Raw genomic sequence first — 20,048 nt, forward strand, 5'->3', positions numbered from 1 at the left:
CCCTTAGGGGACATCCGATAAAATTGGAACGATACAGAGAAGATTAGCATGGCCCCTGCGCAAGGATGACACGCATAAATCGAGAAATGGTCCAAATTTTTTTTGCAAAATTTTCCAGATCGATTTCTTCTTCCTCTGTTCTTCGGCGTTCAATTTCTGGGGTTTTCTCTTCGTTTTCTGTAACTGAAACCTAAAATTTGACCTAAAAAAAATCTCAAATAATATGATTCAGTGGTTTTGTACTTTTCAGTTAGTTGAGTTTTGCAGTTCCGATGAGATAAACCAATAACTTTGCTTAGATCTAATTCATTCCGTTACACCTCTGATGGAGATGGAAGGTTCTTAATAATGATGCCATTTTTTGGGTAATAATTTTGAATTAGAATCAAGGGTATAAGATTCATAATTAACATCACTTAAGCAAAGTTCGTAATATACGACCACAGGATATAATTTTTGAATTCAACAAAATTCATTAAAAATTCACTGTAACAATATATATAGAACCAGACAACCAAATTTAAATCGAGAAAAGTTTCTAACTTTAGTAGAGAAAAATAAAAATTTGAATGTTTCTTTTTTTGTAGAGGTCACAAGATCACATGCCCATGCTGGCCATATCAGGGACATGGTTTGGAGTGTTCTCGTCTGCCTTCACAAGCACTGAGGCCTCTGTTGTTGTCAAAAGCAAAGAAACGCTGCATTTTGTACACACACACACATGATAAGGAGTTAGTTTATTATTCCACAGAAGCAACCAAAGGTTTTGAGTTTGTTAGGACACTCTTTACCTAGCAGCATCGGTTAAGGCGGTTCTGATCACCTTGACTGGGTCTATGATTCCAGCTTTCACCATATCCACATATTTACCTATGGCAACACGAAACAAAAACGGCAGACACTTTCAGAGATCGATGAGATTTGCGATTGATAATGTTCTCAAAGACACTAAGTTTCTAACCTTTGGCTGCATCGAAACCAAAATTGCAATCGTCTTGCTCTAATAACTTGCCAACCACTAAAGAACCATCGTAACCGGCATTTGCAGCTATTGTAAATGCAGGAGCCTACACAAGATTCACAACATCATGTCAGGTTTTACAGTTTGGGACATGGACGGAAATCTTTCATCAAGAGGAAGTTAGAGATTATTAACCTTGAGAGCATTCTGAACAATCTGAACACCTCTTCTTTGATCCTCGTTTTCAGTTTGAAGGTTGTCTAAAGCCTTTGTCGCATATAATAGAGCCACACCACCACCTATTTGAAATTTCCTCCGTTAAAGGCACATCATGTGAGCTATATCAGAGTAAATAGAGAGAAGATGCGAATAATTTCTATTACCCGGTATGATGCCTTCTTCTACAGCTGCTCTTGTGGCGTTTAAAGCATCAGTGACTCTGTCTTTTCTCTCTCCAACTTCAGATTCACTTGCCCCTCCCACCTATATAGGAACAAGGCACATATCAGCTACTTTTCGTATGCAAGAGTTTAGAAAGACCGATTGATGGGTGATTGACTAACCTTGAAGACTGCAACACCACCTGATAGCTTTGAGAGTCTTTCTTGCGTTTTCTCTTGATCAAAAGTGGATGTACTCTTTTCATTGGCTGATCTTAACTGTAGAGCATGAGAGTAAAAAGGATTGCTTCTACTGTATAAAGAATATTCTAGTGAGCAAGATTCATGTCAGAGATATTGTAAGAAAATAATCATATACCTCTTCACATCTTTCTTCAATTAGCTTTTTATCACCACCACCATGTAGGATAATAGTGTCATCACGGGTAACGGTAACCTAGTTTAAAGAATTTGTGTTAGATTTGAATCACACAAAAGCAAAAACAGAAACCAGTTATGATTTCTCCTGTTACCTTCTTCGCAGTTCCAAGCAATTCAGGGCGAATTTTTTCTAGAGATAGCCCACGCTCCTCAGAGATAACCTGTGCATAAACAAGTGAGTTAGAAAATGAAAACGTGACACAAACATAACTATTATGTTGTTTCTGAGAAATTTCTACCTCTGCACCAGTAAGAACTGCAAGATCATCCAAGCTTGCTTTCCTGTTGTCACCAAACCCCGGAGCCTTGATAGCACATACCTTAAGCCCACCATGATGCTTATTGAGAATAAGCATAGCTAATGCATCACTCTCAACATCTTCTGCTACAATAAGAAGTGGTCTACTACTCTGCACAACCGCAAACAATAAGAGAAAGAAGTGAGTAGTTTTCTTGTAGCCAACTATAGAAACCGCCAAACCGGACTTCAGAACATAGTATTCTAGATAATCAAGGGAATGCTTTACTTTCACAGCCGCTTCTAAAACTTTCAACAAAGAGTTAATGTCTGAAATCTTCTTCTCATGAATGAGGATGATGGGATTTTCAAGCTCCTGAAAAACAAGCACAGGTAGTTCAATACCCTTTCTTTCCTTTTCACACAATACTAAACACGATAGATTTCACTCACGCATTTCTGGGTCTTCTCATCCGTGATAAAATAAGGAGAAATGTAACCTCTGGCTAGCTTCATTCCTTCCACTACTTCCAGCTCGTTATCTAAAGTGTTACCATCCTGGGTATTTGAAGAATAACACAGCGATCAGACAACCATCAAGTGATCTATTATAAGGCATGAAAAGAAAAGTAAGCTTACAGCAACAGTGATAACCCCTTCCTTTCCAACTTTCTCCATGGCTCTTGCAATTAGTTCCCCTATTTCACGCTCCCCATTTGCAGATATAGTGGCAACCTATCAAAGGAACATATGCAGTAGCAGTAATAGATCAACCTTTGGTATAGCATTCACAATTCCTGACTTATGAATATGTTTCTAAATTCACCTGTGTGATCTCTTCTGGGGTGCTAATCATAACAGCTCTGCTTTTCAAATCAGAGACAACTGCAGCAATTGCCATATTAATTCCAACACGCAAATCCATCACATTTACACCTGCAGCCACCGACTTGCAGCCTTCGATGAGTATCGCCTGAGTCAAAACAGTGGCACAAGTGGTACCTATATAACGAAAGGAAGGCAAGCAGAAATTAAGACTTTACTATTATCTCTTCACCGTATGTTTTCAATAAAAACTTATCCATGATTATGAACTCAAAAGAGAAAATATTACCATCTCCAGCAACCTTGTTAGTGGCACTTGCAACCTGTTTGACGAGTTCGGCACCAATGTTCTTAGCTTTAGCTTGAAATGATATGCTTTTTGCCACGGTGACACCATCCTTTGTGATCTTTGGTCCGCCATAACTGCTCTCAATTATCACATTTCTTCCCTACACCACAGAATTAAAAAAAAAAGATATTGAATTTGAAGACTGTTTCAAAAACAATCCACTCTACATTGATCTAAACCTTGTGAGAACGAAATATATATACCTTTGGTCCCATAGTGACTTTCACAGCTTCTGCAACCTCGGATACACCCTGCAACATAGCTGCCCGAGCTCCGATCCCGAAACTGATATCCTTGGCCGCATAGTTTCTGCTACTTATAATCCGCCCAGAAACCTTCATGGTAAGAGAGAACACCAAAAGAAAATCAAAATCGGAATTAATTAGTTTGATACAGGGTACGGCCAATTCAAGCTAATCATTCCGGAACTAGAAGATCTTCTATTGCATCTGAAACCAATAAAAGCAGAGCAATTTTGCAAATTAAGTAGCTTAAGGTGGAGATTTTGATGTAAACCCTATTTTTTTCATTGCATAAACTATCAGGACTAGTAATTTGACACATTTCTAGCAATTTCTCTGTTACCAACAAGAATGCCCATAAACGAAATGCAATCAAACTCGCAAAAAGACAGAGAGAGTTCACGAAACTCACCAGTTTCCTGGAAGTAGACGAGCTGCAAGACAATCAAACCCAGAAAGAGGAAGAAGAAAATTAAGCTCTGCTCATCAAAAAATATTGATCGAGAAAAATACAAGTTTTGAATAAGTTCGTTGAATGAAAGAACGAAACGTACCCAATTGAAGAAGATAACTTTGATAGCACTCGATACATTTCCGCTTGCAAAGAACTAGAGAAGGAGACGCTTCAAGGGTTTAGGGTTTTTCTGGGGTTTCTTAATCAAGGAATTAAGTTCCAACCTCCAAAGAGTGAAACTTTTTTCTTTTAGAAAAGCTAATAGTCTGGAACTTTCTTTGTGCTCTGTTTCTGCATCTCCCATAATTAGGTTTACAGTTTCATCCGTTATCTTAGGCCCATTATGAATTTTCCAATGGCCCAAAAACTCTATGCTAACATGATTACACTATAAACTTGCAATGAGAACCTGAAATTCTCTTCAATCAACAAAAACCAAACTGAATTTCACTTAATCAAAAACCGGTTTTTCTTCAAGTAACATTCTTTTTATCAGATACAATAACCACATCACTACAGAACTCGCAAACAAATCATGAGTTTTTTTGTTTTTGTCTGCATCAGAATCTTAGTCTAGGAACATACAAGATCACTTTGACACCTGCAAGAGGGAACCAATGCCATCGGAGACATAAAACATATGGCTCTCGGTGAATCTCTCTGATCAACACCAAAACTGAGAGCTACCTTTTTGAAAGGGTAACGAATTTTAAGTTTCTAGCTTCGTGGGCTAGCACAACAGCTTAAGCTTGTATACTTCTTTGTTCTATGCACTTGTATCAATGGGTACGTTTTTTGCTGGAGATGAACCAGAGCTACTGCTGCTGCTGCTTTCTCCATTGGTTGTAACCTCGGATTGAGCTGTAGAGTTCATTGATTGGTTGCTATTTGTGGGTGGTGCTTGTCCTTCTTCCGCAAGCTTTTTGAGGAGGTTCATGACCGTTGGAATGAATTTGGTTGACAAAGAGAGAAGTCCAGGTAGCTGTTGTTGATCATAGATGAAACATTGGCATTTCGGTGAGATTATAATTGAGATCAAATGAAGAACAGGGGCAAAAGTAAAAATATGGATGTTGGATATCGTGCTCATACCACGCCGTTTTGGAATTCTCCTGAAATATTTAATTGCACCCACAAGGCTTTGGATACAAGGTATCCGACAAATAGAACTAAGAGCCATAGAGGATTTCTGCCATGAGAGATGCAGGCACGAAGAGCCAAAGTGAGTACGGAATCTTGATTGTATGAAAAAGCCGCCGAGTCAATTCAAAAGAATGGACAAGGAGGGTACCTTAAGAGAGTCATAAATTCATTAAATCCAAGAACAACCAGGGCAAGGATTGCCCATGGAGGTGGCAGCCAGTTGTTATTCCGTCGGTTAGCTTCCTGAAATCCAAGGAGACTTTATTCAGATTGAAACCTCAATTATTTTTCCGGGTGTTAGCTGATTAAAGAACAGATGAGAAAGGAGACAAGAAGCTAGAAACGACATGACCAAAAAAAGATATTCAAAAACGTTTTGTAGCATTGCCAAATTTTAACATCAGCTCATGTGAATGAGCAAACGGAAGATATGCTTGAAAGTGTGGATTGCAAAGATTACCTGTGCAGAAATGGCCTGTGTAACGGTATATTCTGTCTCGTTCTTAAATTGCCTCCACAGTGATTTACACTGCACAGGTGTGATCAACGTCTTTTCTGGTGCAACCTGATAATAACAAGGTAACAGTAAGGATCTTTTATATCTCAAAGGTGTGAGTACTAAATATGAGACCTTTTGTGTTTTCATTATATACAGTGAGTAAGGTTTTAGTCACCTTCTCCCAAGTGCTTGAGGCAAGTGAATCAATTGTGCTGATGCTCTTGCTAGTAGCATTGTTGCCCGTAGAATTAAACAGAGCTAGCGTCAATGTCTTCTCAATATTGTCGAGTTCATCATCCAAGCGTATAACAGCCATAACAGACAGCAGCTTCAAGGACTGAAAAAGAGAACAAGGGTCATATCAAAATCTCGAGAAATTTGCGATTGATTCAAAGAATAGGTGCTGAGATATTGCTATATCAGGTAGGTCTCATACCGCAGAACGAGCCATTTTTGTAATTGCTCTGATGTCCTCCTTTCCAGTCCAAACACGTGGCATTGAATCAGAATCATGGCTGAAGATTGTAGCAAATCTGGATAGAAGTTTGTTTAATCAGAAAGCTCTGTAAGAGATGGAAGTTATCGGACAAGGAAATGATGAAAGACAAGTAAAATGGTGACACCTATCCTTCATGCGCATCATCGCTCTTCCAGCCTCTTCCTTTGCCTTGGTTTCAACAATACCTCGTGCATAGTTCTCGAGATCAGCAAGCATTTTACTCCGTGTTTCTTCGTCCATTTCGAAACCAGATAATGCGTTGGAGAGACCATAGACAGCCAATTCTCCTTCCCGTCTAAGTAGCTTTCTTATTGCTGGCCATGTTTCATCATTAGCCCCATCCAGAAGAGCTTCCACCGGTCCAGATAAGGCTACATTTAGTTTTGACTGCAATGAAAATTATCTATTAGAAATGTCCAGATATGAGTTTACACCTGTTTGATGGTAGATAATTCAGACCAATATGTATGGCTTTCAGCTGCTTGAGAATTCTATTTTACCTCATACAGAGTAGTCAGTTCAGCCAACTTTGCAGTACGGACAGAAGAGATATGAGCTTCAATATCACGCTCAAGCTTTTCCCGAGTTTTAGATGTATCCCATTTTGCTTGTTCAATAACAGCCTCTGCAACATAACATTTCCTTTGAGATTCCCATTGAGTTCAGATATCGCTTTCAACATGCTATCTATATCAGAATATTTTCAGCAGTAATAGTAACAATACATGATACCTTCACATCCTTTATCAAACTTAGATATGCATGACTGAGCGCAGGATTTCGCAGATGATGAAAACCCTTCTCCAGCATCCAAGGCCTTCTCAAAAGCATTCTTGAAGTTTTCAAGTGCTCCAGCCCTCAAATGTCCAAGCACGTCTTGGAAAGTTGGTTGAACAAGCTGGATAGACAATAAGAAAATGAGTGCCTAATAGTAGGTATCTGGTTTTTTACAACGTTGGAAGTCTCTGAATGTTTCCAGGCAACGCATGATTGCAACAAAAACAAAGTATAACAGTCACAAGTTGAGTATATGCATTACTTGCAATAACTTTTCTTGCAGCTGTTGCCTCTTGGATGATCTAACACTTTCTTCAAAGTATGTCGCTTCTGTGTCATACCTATTGTAATCATCAGAAACACGTGAAAAAAACTCCTACCCTCCTAGAATCAATATATGCATAAAAACCAATAGTTCAATAAAGCCAGCACACAGGTAAATCCTGTGCAGAAAAATTCAGCACGATATGCTTACTCTGATAAGCTTGCTTGGAGAATTGAGCTCAGCTTTCTTCCAAATCCGGAAACAGGACCAGACTGTACAGCCTCTTCCAACTCGCGCCAATTCTATACAATAATTTAGACATGAATATTAACGAAAGGGCCATTGAAAAGGCTAAACCATGAAGCACAGAAGCAGTATTAAGGAAATTCACCTCATTCGCGATAAAACTAGAGAATTTTTCATTGGCAATTTCCTCACATCGCACAGTTGCTACCATGACCTGCATATATGGAGCGCATAAATAACAAGACCAGAACGAATGATGATGTACGAGTGACAGGAGAGAGCCTTAAGCAAGCAAAATTACCTTGTGTGCTGGAAGATCCAAGTCTTTGTTGTCTTTGATGACTTGCCACATCTGTTTTGCACTAAAAGCAAAAGCATTGGCAGGGACAACTCCTCGTCGATCACCAGCAAGCCCGCCAGGTGCGACAGATTGGAAGAACCGTTGTCTCAAATTGTAGACCTTTCATTTACAGAAAACATTATAGAAAAAACATTAATATCACCTACAAGCCATCTATTGAGCAATAAATCACATAAGGTGACCCTGGATCTTCTCCAAAATGGCAAAATGTAAAGCTAATTGTAAACAGACCTGCTCTTTGAATTGCTCTTCTTTTTCTTCATAACTCGAGAGAGCAACTACTTCAACCTGTCACACAAGAAACAACTCCATATCTTGATCCTAGCAAAAGAAGAATGATACGAAGTTTTTCTCCAAATCAAGCAGACTTACATTGAAGAAATCGCTAAGTGGAGTTTCTTTGTGGGCCTGAGGCTTGGGAACTGAATCCCATATCTGCATTTTAAGGACAAACATTAAGGGATTGCTCTATTAGTCAAAGTACATAAAGGCTAAGACTGTCTTCTACCTTTTGAATGTCTTCCCTCAGCACTGGTTCTAAATTTTCCAGTGGCGTCTGCAATTACCCTGGAATTAGAAACAACCACAATAATCCAGAGATTCAGAATGATAAAGGACAGAAAACCCAAATGCATACCCGTGTTTTATCTCTTATAACAAACATCAAAGTTGTCTTCCGCGGACTAAACAACCGCATCATAACCTGATTGCATGTAGAAAAGCAAACAGTCTTGAGACTTCGGAACAGAGATAACTCATCCTGATAAGAACATACAGGCACATACCTGGAACACAGTCTTTAAAAGAGGTTTATTTGCTGCTTGTTCCCGACCAATATCATGACACCACCTGCATTACAAATCCGAGAAGATATAAGATAAAGACGGCAAAAGAAGTCCTGTTATCTATTAATATCAAAGAAAACAAAGTAAAGAACACCACTTACATGTTTATAAGAACTATGTCTGAGACTGCAAGTGCAAAAAGAGCACTCTGTTTCTCGAAAGCAGTATCATCCTATCCATATACAAGAAAACTGTGTAAGTAAAGCTATTCTGCACTGACACATTCTCTTTTAGACAACAATTTCTTTGTGTGAGCTCCTTAAGATTTATACAGTGCATGAAACCATGTTATGACTCTAATCAGTACAATTCAAATTTCATCAAAGTCATTCACAATTAGTGCAAAAGCTAAATAAATACTAACTGGGCGTGAGATGCTAAATATTAAAAGAACCGAATATGAAAAGGGCCAAGGTTACACACCTCACCACGCTCTCTCCCATCGGTACCCTCTAAATCCATCACAACGGTGCAAGGCTCAATACCAGCGCATCTAGCAATCCAAATTCCCTTAGTCGTCTGAGACCTGAAAACAAAGAATTGCAGCGGAAAAATAAATATAAATTAGAAGCTAAGTATTCTTCTGATGAAGTGTATACAAAAATTAGAACATGCCTTCCTCTAAATGCATCCATTTCTCTAAAGTTGGTTCCAAACAAATGATTCAAGAGCGTACTCTTCCCTGCAAATTCAACCAGAATGACATAAAATCAGCCAATATACAAAAAATAGATTCCAAAGAAGCCACTTTTTACATTCAAGGATTTGATACATACCACTACTTTGTGGACCCATAATCGAGACAACCGCGTATGAAAGACCACATTCGTCCAATTTAACCTCCTTGATGAAATGATCAACCCCAGAAACATTAAAGACACCATCCCCATCGATAAGCTGGGTAGAGCAAGCGGCATCTGCAACGTCCAAGCAATAAAGAAAGTAATAAAATTAGCACTATGTACAAGTAAGCCCAAAGTGTCTCTGAACAAAGCAAGATCTGAAATTCAGTCTTCCTATTCAATAACATCTTCAAAATCTAGGCTTTAAATCTTCCCCACAAGTTGCATCGAGTGTCTCCTTTAAACCCAGAATCCTTAATTTTTGATTGATTCCTCGCATTTTCGAATCACTAAGATAACTGTTAATCCACTAGAAACCTAGCCAAAAAATTTCATTGAAACCCCAAATTTCAACAACAATTAAGCAAATCGAAACTCGGAATCATCTAATACACTGATCTGCTACTAAATAGAAGAAAGAAGAATCAATCACCTACCATCTAATGAGCAAAAGAGACTATCAAAATTTTACATCAGACAGATCACAATCCAAATCACAGAGCTTAGAAAGAAACTGAAATCGAAAACGAGTAACGCTTGGTCAAAACGAAAACTGATCAGATCAAAGCGAAAAAACGGATCCACGAGATCAGGAACATTTATGAGCAGAGAAGAGATGGATATATAAATTACCCATTATCGCTCAACGAAACGCAGATAGAGTGATGAATGACGAAGAGAATGGGACAGAGATCTCTAGGCTCGAGCTCGTTATTGATGCACCGGTGCTTTGACGACTGCTTCTCCTAAGGTCATAAGAGCTTCTCTCTAATTTGACAAAAGAAATATGCCAAAAAGTGTTTTTTATTCCAACGAATTTTTACTTTTAAAATTTATCATATTTTTACCCAACATATATAGTTCTTTAGGGATTATTATTAACAATAATATTTTTTACCTAATATACATACTCTTACTAATAGAAATATTGACCAAAGATATGAATACATTGATTTAAATAAAAGAAGAAAAAATACTAATTTGATGGAAAAATAATTTTCAGGTAATAACATTCAGATAATTTTCAGATATGAATACACATTGATTTAAATAAAAGAAGAAAAAATACTAATGTTCAGTAATATTATTATCTTTAACGAAGGAAATTATGATATACTCATTGCATTGGTAGACGATAAAGTCATTATGGGTCCCATGTAGGAAAAATTTCCATGGAGGGCAATTGGCTGGACAATACTATAGTGGGCCCTACAGAAAAGCCCAATTTTTAGTTGGGATCCACCTCGCCGTCCTCTTCTCCTTTACTAAAGTTTGGACGGTGTGATCGGCTCCGATTTACTAACACGTGGACTTTCCACCGTCCGATTCAATTCCCGTTGACCACAATTTAAAGATCTTTGGTTTGCTTGCTTATATGAGCTTTGATTTAAATTAACACGAAATTCATGTTATAATACCAAGATTTTCCTAAGACAAATTAGACTCAATAAACAAATCTTTTGTGAAGAATTTTCTTAAATCAAAAGATGGTCAACTATGCATATATATATAGGTGGTTTCAACGTCAAATGTATATACCAACACATCGCAAATACGATACAAAATATACACGGGGCCCAAAACTATTAACTAAAGGCTATATAGAGGCCCAGTTTGGAAAAAGAACGGAGCAAAGCGTTTATGATCTCCAGAGAGACCGTTGTGTTACAGACAAAAGCCGTTAGTTTCGTTATGTGATGGGAGAACATGTTGTTACAGTTCCGAGCAAAGACTTTTTTCAACAACATTGCTCAAGATTCTCTGGTTACTCTTATCACCAAACGAGTTGGATTGGGTTACAGGTTTTTGTCTTCGTTATGCCAACCAAAGAACACGGCTTTAGATTCCGAAGGTTACAAGATACTTTTTCAGACAGCTGCAAAATCAGGCTCCGTGGTACTGGGAAAGCTCGCTCATGGACACATGATCAAGTCCTCCTTGAACCCGTGTCTGTACTTGCTCAACAATCTTCTGAACATGTATTGCAAGTGCCGGGAATTGGGTTTTGCACGCCAGTTGTTCGACAGAATGCCTGAACGAAACATTATTTCTTTTAATTCTTTGATTTCTGGGTACACTCAGATGGGATTTTATGAACAGGCCATGGAATTGTTTCTTGAAGCTAGAGAAGCTAATTTGAAGCTCGATAAGTTCACGTATGCCGGTGCATTGGGCTTTTGTGGAGAAAGGTGTGATCTTGATTTAGGGGAATTGTTGCACGGGTTGGTTGTTGTGAATGGTCTATCTCAGCAAGTGTTTTTGATCAATGTGTTGATTGACATGTATAGTAAGTGTGGAAAGCTTGACCAAGCTATGTCTTTATTTGATAGATGCGATGAAAGGGATCAAGTTTCATGGAATTCTTTGATTTCCGGTTATGTTCGGGTTGGCGCAGCGGAAGAACCGCTAAATCTGTTGGCTAAAATGCATAGAGACGGCCTAAATCTGACTACGTATGCTCTGGGGAGTGTGCTAAAGGCTTGTTGTATTAACCTGAACGAAGGATTTATAGAAAAAGGTATGGCAATTCACTGTTATACAGCAAAACTAGGAATGGAGTTTGATATAGTTGTCCGTACTGCATTGCTTGACATGTATGCCAAAAACGGAAGTTTGAAAGAGGCGATAAAGCTTTTCAGTTTGATGCCTTCGAAGAATGTGGTTACGTATAACGCAATGATATCTGGGTTTCTCCAAATGGATGAAATAACCGATGAAGCTTCTAGTGAAGCCTTTAAGCTCTTCATGGATATGCAAAGACGGGGTTTGGAACCCTCGCCATCGACATTTTCAGTTGTGCTCAAAGCTTGTAGTGCAGCGAAAACCTTGGAATATGGAAGGCAGATTCACGCTCTCATCTGTAAGAACAATTTTCAGTCTGATGAGTTTATTGGGAGCGCTCTAATCGAGCTGTATGCGTTAATGGGTTCAACTGAAGATGGAATGCAATGCTTTGCTTCAACATCAAAGCAAGATATCGCCTCATGGACATCGATGATAGATTGCCATGTCCAAAACGAGCAGCTTGAAAGCGCATTTGATCTGTTCCGACAACTTTTTTCATCCCATATAAGACCAGAAGAGTATACAGTTTCCCTTATGATGAGTGCTTGTGCTGATTTTGCTGCATTAAGCTCAGGAGAGCAGATTCAGGGTTATGCCATAAAGAGTGGAATTGATGCTTTCACCAGTGTTAAGACGTCAAGCATTTCTATGTATGCAAAGTCAGGTAACATGCCGCTTGCTAATCAAGTATTTATCGAGGTCCAAAACCCAGACGTTGCAACATACTCGGCTATGATCTCAAGCCTTGCTCAACACGGTTCTGCTAACGAAGCCTTAAACATCTTTGAATCGATGAAAACCCACGGAATTAAACCGAACCAGCAAGCCTTTCTCGGTGTTCTAATAGCTTGTTGCCACGGAGGATTAGTCACACAAGGACTAAAGTATTTCCAATGCATGAAGAACGATTACAGGATTAACCCAAACGAGAAACATTTCACTTGCCTCGTCGATCTTTTAGGTCGCACGGGAAGATTATCAGATGCTGAGAATCTGATTTTGAGCTCTGGTTTTCAAGACCATCCAGTGACGTGGAGAGCATTACTGAGTTCTTGTAGAGTTTACAAAGACAGCGTAATTGGGAAACGCGTTGCGGAGAGACTGATGGAACTTGAACCCGAGGCCTCTGGCTCATACGTATTGCTCCACAACATTTACAACGATTCTGGAGTCAATTCTTCAGCAGAGGAGGTGAGAGAACTGATGAGAGATCGAGGGGTTAAGAAAGAACCAGCCTTGAGCTGGATCGTAATCGGTAACCAAACTCATTCCTTCGCCGTCGCTGATTTGTCTCACCCTTCGAGCCAGATGATCTACACAATGTTAGAGACCATGGACAATGTAGATTTTGTAGATTACACTCTTGTTCATTTTTGTTCTGTTACATGAAAATTTAATGCCAATTTTCTCTTGCTAAGATTCTGATAAATTACGAAAAATGCCACTGTTAATTTATTAAAATTGGGCCTGTGGCCCAAAGCCCATGTATCCTCGTCTTTCTCGTACATTTTCGAAGAGAGAACTGTGCGACGCTTTTCGCAATCTCGGAGAAGGGAGGAAAAATGGCGGCCAAAACCCTAATCAGGTCAGGAGCTTCGTTGATGAATCGGTTTCTAACGAAGCCGACAACGAATATCGTGCAGAACAATCTCAGATCTTCTTTTCAATACATAGCTCCTCAGGGACAAGAAATCCCGCCGTATTTTTTCCCGTCGTTGTCGAATCTACAGAGCTCACTCATTTCGCGCCCTAACGACACTGCTTCGCTCCAGGAACTCAACGAACGTGGATTTCTTTACCCTTCTGGTCTTCCTTCACTCGAATTCTTCTTGCCAGAAGGTACTTTCACTCTTTGACTCTATTTTGATTGTATCTGTCAGTAGCTAGATTAGTAATTTGTTCACACTCTCCTGAAGCTGGATTTTCTTGGCTTATGAATATGATTTATAGTGTATGCAATGCAGTCACTAGATGCTCGAGTATCAATCAAATGTTGAGAGGTGTTCTGTTTCTTTTGTGGATTGTGTGTCAATGGTTGATGAAATCAGAAACTTTGCTTGCTTGCTCATGTGCTTACACAGTAGTAACAATGTTTAGGTCGTTTTATCGAGTCCTGTTACCGGCCATTTTGCTGATAGTGTTCTGTTCTTGAGTGGAGATCATAGCGAATTATAAAGTATTGGGAAGCACATTTATTTAACTTATGTCTCAACTTATAGGAGGGTTAAGAATCTGGCTGTGTTGTGCTTTGAGTTTGATATAGTTCAAGAGTGTTATGTGTCCTAAAGGAGAGTTCAGCCTTGTATTGTTCATTGGCCTTGAGGCTTTTAGTCTCTGCAAAGTTGTATATTTTTGCTGCTCGTTGGTACCTGTCTAATGTCTTTGTATTTGGTAATGTAGTTGATCCTTCAAGTGAGCCATTGCTTCTGTTTCCTAAGAGGACATTCCAACCAAGCACTATAAGGCGTAAACGGAACCATGGATTCTTTGCTCGGTATGTCACTTTGTGTTCAACCTCTTAGTTTAGTCCAAAAATAGGGGTTCACTTGTATTTCTCAACAAAATCTAGTAAATTCTAAAGCTCTTTTAATTCTTCTAATCATTGCTCATTCTCATTCACGTTAGAGGAATTCGTTGTTTAGCACTAATAGAAAGTAGGAACAAGATTCTACATCTGTACATGGTGTTTGAATGACCAATTCTGGTTACTCATACGGCTACTGAATGTCTAAATATGAGCAGGAAGGCAACCAAAGGTGGACGGAGAGTCATAGCTCGGAGAATAGCAAAAGGGCGTCACAGAGTCACAGCCTAGAATCTCTCTAATCTTTCCATTGATGAATCTCCGGTTATTCAGGCTAGAAAACCTGAAACTTCCATCTCCTAAATAACTTGTCTTCTTATCCATGTTCTCATGTGTTGTTGATCTCAGAATTGATCTGAAGTTAAAATTTTAACGATCTCAGCTCTTTTGTAATGGATAGTTTATATCAATGAATCCTTTTTTCCTCATGATGTTAAGTTGTTAACACATTACGATTAAATTTTAATAACGAAGCAAGACTTTAAGGATACAAATCGTGTTTTTTTTGTCAAAAATTTTAAAATTATCAAAAGAGAATCTCACAGTTGACTAAAAATATTGTACATTGAACTTGCATTGAAGTATGACAGTCCACATATTTGACCCCACGAAATATCATAGAGAGAGAGAAGCAATAAGCGACAAAGAAAAAACAAAGATGAAGACAATAATTTCCAATACAGAGGCAAAACAAACTGACCATATACAAACACATGTGTACGTAGATGACGAGAGACAGAGATCGTACTTCCTTCACATATACGTCCTTACATACATATGTATGTTTGTACGTGTTCATTAAACTGTGTTTAAGGACCAACTTTATGCATATGTAGTAACATTTTTCCACAACTCACACGACTATAACTTGAATAGTTAAGAAGAACTTATCAACATTTATGTTTTCCTCCATTATTCAAAATCAATGCAATATATATGAAAAGTAATCCATGTAACATATCACAAATCCTTATACTATATGGAAAAAAACTTATAAACACATATGGGTGATTATTTATGTTCACTCGTTCCTTCTTATATATAGATATCAAACGTATATAGGTATTTATTACGTACCCATGTCAAGGAATCCCATGTTGATTGAGTATGAATAGGGTTTGCTTAAGTTATGACGTACTGTCCACAAGAGATTGGCGACGATGAGGATGATGATGGTATGATCATGTGATTGATGTATGAGTCCACTCGATGATGATGTTGATGATCACTCGTAGAAGTCATTTGAAAGTTGTACGTGGTGGGAAGAAAAAGGCCGTGATCTTGTGAAATTGGTGAGGAGGAAGATAGTACTTTGCCTTCGAGAACTTCTCCACATAATAACTTTTTGGCATTATCGTTGAATGGTGTCACAAACACGTTGAGTTTATTAGCATCATCATAATCTTGAAGGGTTTCTTGGAAACCAGAAATGGTACTCGCTGGGAAATCTGGTAACGCTGGCCATTGGAGATTATTATCATGAGGACAAGAAGAAAGTGAAGGTTGATGATGATTGTTTATAGTTGGTGTGGGTGACAAAATGTCGAGGTTGTTGTAATGGTTATTATCATGGTGATGAGATTGGTTTGGGTTGTTTGTGGTTAGAAACTTGAAATCTCCTTCTCTAGAGGTTGGGAACATCAATGGGGTCATAACATGAGGAGAAGGAAGAGAGAGATGGCTTGGAGTGATGAAATTAGGGTTAGTGTTTGTGATGATATTGGACATGAATCTTGAACTTTCATCGTCGACTGTAGTAGGGTTGAATCCATTGTGATAAGGAAGGTTTGTGAGCAAACTCGCCATGGAAGAGAGATGATGATGATGATGACCGTGATGATGGTGAGACATGAGCTTCTTTTTAATGCTCGAGTTCCAGAAATTCTTGACCTCGTTATCTGTTCTTCCAGGTAGATGTTTAGCAATTTGAGCCCATCTGTCAAAAACCATAACATGATTAAAAAAAGTAAGTCAAAGTCTTGAAGAAATGTTAGTTTTGTATTTCACATGTATAAATGTTAATGAACTGACAAACCTGTTACCAAGAATGCTGTGAAGCTCAATGATAAGAGCAGCTTCTTGAGGAGAGAAGCTTCCACGTTTAAGATCAGGTCTTAGATAATTTATCCATCTTAATCTACAACTCTTTCCACATCTCTGCAAACCTAATTAAACACAAGCAAAACCACAAAGAAATTAAAACCTAAATACAAAGACTTCTTATTAGTATAGATAATTCAAGAAACAAAACCCATGTATATGTGTATAAGTGCCTGCATGTTTAGGAACAGAGCTCCAACATCCATGGCCATATGAATTGATGTAGTTGATGAGCTTTTCGTCTTCTTCAGGTGACCAAAGCCCTCTCTTCACCTTTTGCTTGTTGCAGCATGAGTGATGACCCATCCTCTCTCTCTCTCTAGATCTCTATCGCTCTCTTAGTCTCTCTCTAAGAATGTTTGTACGATGTTGAAGTGTTATAACTTATAATATTGTATCGAGAATTGGTGAGGTTAATACACACAATTAAAATGAGAAACGGCTGCAGAAACTTTCCATTAGTTTATTACAAAAGTAATAGATAATAATATACTACCTAATGATGTGGACCCAGTTTCTTCTTTTGTGAATTTCTTTCCGAAACAACATATGTACAGTGTAATTTAAACTACAATAATTTGGAACGTAAAACATACAAAATTTGTCGGGGAACTGAGATAAGTGTAACAAGTTGCAAGAAAAATGATCTCACAAAAAATAATTATAGGTGGGTTTTTAGCACACTGAAGACGAGAGTGGCCCAGTGTATTTTTTTAGGGTTTTGTGTTATAAAAGGTTAAAATGCTAAAAGCTGAAGTTTCTGCTCAGTGAGAGCCTGTGTGGCTTATTACAGAATCATGGCCATTGTCTTCTTCTACACAGACACGTGTTGCCCATGCAGACACTGTGAGGCCTACTCCTCAGTTATAATTTGAGTTTTCTAGTTGTCTTGATTAAATTTAATTAAGTATGAATGAGTTATTTTCAATAATCAAGTCGAAAGAAATTTATATAAAGTATAAACGGATCACCACCGGATAAAATAAAAAATAAGGATTGCCAACAAAGGAAGCAAAGTTTTTTTGACATAAAGGGCTCGAATTGTACTTTAGATTAGATTCTTATTTTGACTTTTAAGAAAAACGTTTTTTCTGCGTAAACGTATAGGAGCTAAAGCAGATGGTGTACATATGTAAACAGTTTTTAACCCGATTTTTTTTTAAAAAAAATCGGATACATGTTCCCGAAGGGACAACTTGAATATGTTTCTTTCTAATGTTTAAGTCTGGACTATGGAGTATTTGTTTATTGTGGAATTGTTTGTGTTGTTATATCATCATTAGACTCATTAATTTATTTGATAGATGTGGGTTCATCGATATACTGTAATATATTAATGATGGGGTTGATTACTAAACTAAACCTAAATTTGTTGGCTTATTATGATTTAGTTAAATTTTTACCTCTTTTGGCTTATTGTACATTATCTCGATCTCAAGACAGATTTTGGTCGTAACCAGCTGAGTTTTTATAGTCATATGGTTAGGGTATTGTCGGTAACATTGTGATTTCAGCATCTACATATACATTTTTGCAGCCATTTTATGAAATAAATCTTGTAGTTGGAACTTATTTACAATGGCTGCCACTGAATTTTAATGTTTGTTTTTGATAATTAGAAAAAAATATTCGAATTAAATATTTGATATTTAACAACCTTGCCTAAATCTCTCCACATTAACTACACAATTAGTTATTAAAATAAAACTTCTAAAATATTTAATATCATTTAATTACTACAAAATTATCATTTTTAATATTGCTTTTCTCCATGACTATAACAATTCGATTATAATCATCAAATCGCAGAGATATTTGATAGCATTTAATTACTACAAAATTACAATATATTTAGACAATAATTCATAAACATATCATAAATAAGATCAACATTAATTTATAGATAGATACAATTTGCAAACTTTTATGTATACTAACTTTTAAAAAAAAATTGTTCCGCGGTATACCGCGGGTTAAAATCTATTATGTGATATTATGCGACCGTACTGTTAGAACAATTTGGCTAGACGTTCATATATTGTTGATATTCGGTCGATAATGTACATTATACGCAATTGAGATAAATGCGCTTTGTCGTATATAAGTAGTTAATGTTTAATTAGTTGTTTATCAAGAGAGATCATGACTGATTTGCACGTTATAAATGTTTTGAAGGCTAAACCTGCTATCACACATGCCAACAATGTTATGATCAATGATAATGGTATCTATTTCATATGTGTTGTCTAGTTTACTAAACATATACTTTCTTCGTATATAATTTACTTATTAGCCAATTTATGAACAAAGATTACTCCTCCGTATAACTTCATGTATAAATCTACCGACAAATGAAATATAGAAATAGAACATATATCACACTATTTATGTTTCATAGAACATACTTCTTATGATTATACCAATAACCTAACAATAACCAAATTGACATTAATATTGTTCAGGATATAAACAATTTATTAAAAGTAATTTATTATTAGGGATAAATTTAATGCTTGTGACCGAAGCACTAGGCCCAAACATAAGATTCTTTTGATTTTGCCTTCGATGCCACATGCAACTATTAAAGAGCTTTCACACTTTTCTTTCTATTTTTGATGAGCCATCAAAGGACACTAACTTTCTATACATTTTGGCTTTTTGCTTCGAGAAAAAATAATTTGGATTCCTACAAAATAAAGTATAAACCATATTATTTCAGAGCATATTTTCCATAATTATTCCTAACACACAAAAAAGTAAACTTTTCCAATTTTCCCGTTTGAAATTCCAAAATTATGTTTTTTTATGATTTGTGTGGGTCTATGATGTTACTTTTTTCTGTAGAATAGTTTTGTTCATGATCAACAATATTATATAGGACTCTACATACGTACGTTCGAGATTTTCATAAGTTTTTTTTTCACTAATAATTTGTATTTTCTAGAAATCAAACCGCAAATATGGTATAAAACATCAAACTATTGGATCAATGAACTTAAATTCAAAAAAAAAAGGTTAGGATAATGTCTTTCAGTCTATTTTTTCGTTTCCATGTATACTAATATTATGAATTATATTAGAATTATATATCAAAATTCATACATATATATCAAGTATAGCTGTGTGTGAATTATAAAAAGTGAACAAGGAAAAGGCAAAAGAAATGAGAGAAGGCCCCGATTTGCCTCCATTCTCTCCTCAAAGTAAAAGTCCCACGAAACGAAAAACAAAATTGATTCTCTCATTTTAGTGTCATCATCAAATGTTTAAGTAGACTTGTATGCATTCGTAGTTTAGAGAAGCAGACTTGAAGATAACTAAACAGTATAAAATTGCAATATATTTAAGTCTTTTGAAGTGAAATTTGGTTATATGCTGTTAAAAGAAGTCAAAGCTCAACGGACTCGAGATTCTGTCGGAGGCTTCCCTTAT

At 37.1% G+C, this 20,048-nt stretch overlaps 6 protein-coding genes and 1 non-coding gene across 10 annotated transcripts; 4 read left to right on the forward strand and 3 right to left on the reverse strand.

Moving 5' to 3' along the window:
• Position 1: 1 nt before the first annotated feature.
• Positions 2–240, forward strand: AT3G13857 (uncharacterized protein). Its single transcript, NM_202578.1, has one exon. The coding sequence runs from the start codon at positions 66–68 to the stop codon at positions 192–194; it is 129 nt and encodes a 42-aa protein (NP_974307.1). The 5' UTR covers positions 2–65; the 3' UTR covers positions 195–240.
• U6-26 lies at positions 7–107 on the forward strand. The gene has a single exon (NR_141590.1). It is a non-coding gene; the product is annotated as a U6-26; snRNA (small nuclear RNA).
• A 171-nt stretch (positions 241–411) lies between the features above and the next one.
• HSP60-3A (heat shock protein 60-3A) lies at positions 412–4,230 on the reverse strand. Its single transcript, NM_112240.4, has 17 exons — positions 3,991–4,230; positions 3,849–3,870; positions 3,398–3,529; positions 3,135–3,294; positions 2,847–3,022; positions 2,660–2,755; positions 2,474–2,578; positions 2,310–2,396; positions 2,022–2,192; positions 1,875–1,943; positions 1,721–1,798; positions 1,525–1,620; positions 1,345–1,444; positions 1,157–1,260; positions 962–1,067; positions 792–870; positions 412–698 (listed from the first exon to the last, which is right to left on the reverse strand). Exons 1-17 carry the CDS (start codon positions 4,026–4,028, stop codon positions 599–601), a joined length of 1,719 nt encoding a protein of 572 aa, NP_566466.1. The 5' UTR covers positions 4,029–4,230; the 3' UTR covers positions 412–598.
• A 34-nt stretch (positions 4,231–4,264) lies between these two features.
• RHD3 (Root hair defective 3 GTP-binding protein (RHD3)) lies at positions 4,265–10,250 on the reverse strand. Of its 2 annotated transcripts, none has more exons than NM_112241.4 (23): positions 10,001–10,250; positions 9,302–9,442; positions 9,141–9,207; positions 8,949–9,051; positions 8,627–8,697; positions 8,466–8,529; positions 8,318–8,383; positions 8,189–8,236; positions 8,053–8,115; positions 7,912–7,968; positions 7,621–7,779; positions 7,465–7,533; positions 7,284–7,375; positions 7,071–7,149; positions 6,764–6,929; positions 6,532–6,656; positions 6,156–6,418; positions 5,969–6,065; positions 5,708–5,869; positions 5,494–5,598; positions 5,182–5,276; positions 4,983–5,079; positions 4,265–4,872 (listed from the first exon to the last, which is right to left on the reverse strand). In NM_112241.4, the coding sequence occupies exons 1-23, from the start codon at positions 10,002–10,004 to the stop codon at positions 4,657–4,659; spliced, it is 2,409 nt and encodes an 802-aa protein (NP_188003.1). In that variant the 5' UTR covers positions 10,005–10,250; the 3' UTR covers positions 4,265–4,656. The 2 variants fall into 2 exon arrangements, with proteins under 2 accessions (NP_188003.1, NP_974308.1); NM_202579.1 differs by having other exon boundaries at positions 4,307–4,872; positions 9,137–9,207; positions 10,001–10,155.
• Positions 10,251–10,969: 719 nt separating this feature from the next.
• On the forward strand, positions 10,970–13,385 carry AT3G13880 (Tetratricopeptide repeat (TPR)-like superfamily protein). The gene has a single exon (NM_112242.3). It carries the CDS (start codon positions 11,075–11,077, stop codon positions 13,319–13,321), a length of 2,247 nt encoding a protein of 748 aa, NP_188004.1. The 5' UTR covers positions 10,970–11,074; the 3' UTR covers positions 13,322–13,385.
• A 30-nt stretch (positions 13,386–13,415) lies between these two features.
• AT3G13882 (Ribosomal protein L34) lies at positions 13,416–15,002 on the forward strand (the record flags this gene model as incomplete). 2 transcript variants are annotated; one of them, NM_001161145.1, is made up of 5 exons in its annotated part: positions 13,416–13,517; positions 13,576–13,771; positions 13,883–13,911; positions 14,221–14,426; positions 14,675–14,943. In NM_001161145.1, 5 exons carry the CDS (start codon positions 13,416–13,418, stop codon positions 14,745–14,747), a joined length of 606 nt encoding a protein of 201 aa, NP_001154617.1. In that variant the 3' UTR covers positions 14,748–14,943. The 2 variants fall into 2 exon arrangements, with proteins under 2 accessions (NP_001154617.1, NP_001030692.1); NM_001035615.2 differs by lacking the exon at positions 13,883–13,911 and having other exon boundaries at positions 13,416–13,771; positions 14,333–14,426; positions 14,675–15,002.
• Positions 15,003–15,087: 85 nt separating this feature from the next.
• On the reverse strand, positions 15,088–16,977 carry MYB26 (myb domain protein 26; the record flags this gene model as incomplete). 2 transcript variants are annotated; one of them, NM_001084678.2, is made up of 3 exons in its annotated part: positions 15,088–16,452; positions 16,552–16,681; positions 16,790–16,977. In NM_001084678.2, the coding sequence occupies 3 exons, from the start codon at positions 16,920–16,922 to the stop codon at positions 15,639–15,641; spliced, it is 1,077 nt and encodes a 358-aa protein (NP_001078147.1). In that variant the 3' UTR covers positions 15,088–15,638. The 2 variants fall into 2 exon arrangements, with proteins under 2 accessions (NP_001078147.1, NP_566467.2); NM_112243.3 differs by having other exon boundaries at positions 15,635–16,452; positions 16,763–16,922.
• Between the last annotated feature and the right edge of the window lie 3,071 nt (positions 16,978–20,048).

This window comes from Arabidopsis thaliana, chromosome 3 (genome assembly GCF_000001735.4).
Source record: "Arabidopsis thaliana chromosome 3, partial sequence".
Lineage (NCBI taxonomy): Eukaryota > Viridiplantae > Streptophyta > Magnoliopsida > Brassicales > Brassicaceae > Arabidopsis > Arabidopsis thaliana.

Excerpts from the sequence above, each read along its gene's own strand:
- RHD3 (NM_112241.4), bottom strand. Across the intron at positions 7,534-7,620 it reads TGGATCTTCCAGCACACAAG|GTCATGGTAGCAACTGTGCG; the intron begins GTAATTTTGCTT and ends CCATATATGCAG. Across the intron at positions 5,870-5,968 it reads CAAAAATGGCTCGTTCTGCG|TCCTTGAAGCTGCTGTCTGT; the intron begins GTATGAGACCTA and ends TCTCTTTTTCAG.
- HSP60-3A (NM_112240.4), bottom strand. The coding sequence starts at position 4,028 with ATGTATCGAGTGCTATCAAAGTTATCTTCTTCAATTGG. Across the intron at positions 1,799-1,874 it reads TGCTTGGAACTGCGAAGAAG|GTTACCGTTACCCGTGATGA; the intron begins GTAACAGGAGAA and ends TCTTTAAACTAG. Across the intron at positions 871-961 it reads TGGTTTCGATGCAGCCAAAG|GTAAATATGTGGATATGGTG; the intron begins GTTAGAAACTTA and ends GTGTTGCCATAG.
- AT3G13857 (NM_202578.1), top strand. The coding sequence starts at position 66 with ATGACACGCATAAATCGAGAAATGGTCCAAATTTTTTTTGCAAAATTT.
- AT3G13880 (NM_112242.3), top strand. The coding sequence starts at position 11,075 with ATGTTGTTACAGTTCCGAGCAAAGACTTTTTTCAACAACATTGCTCAA.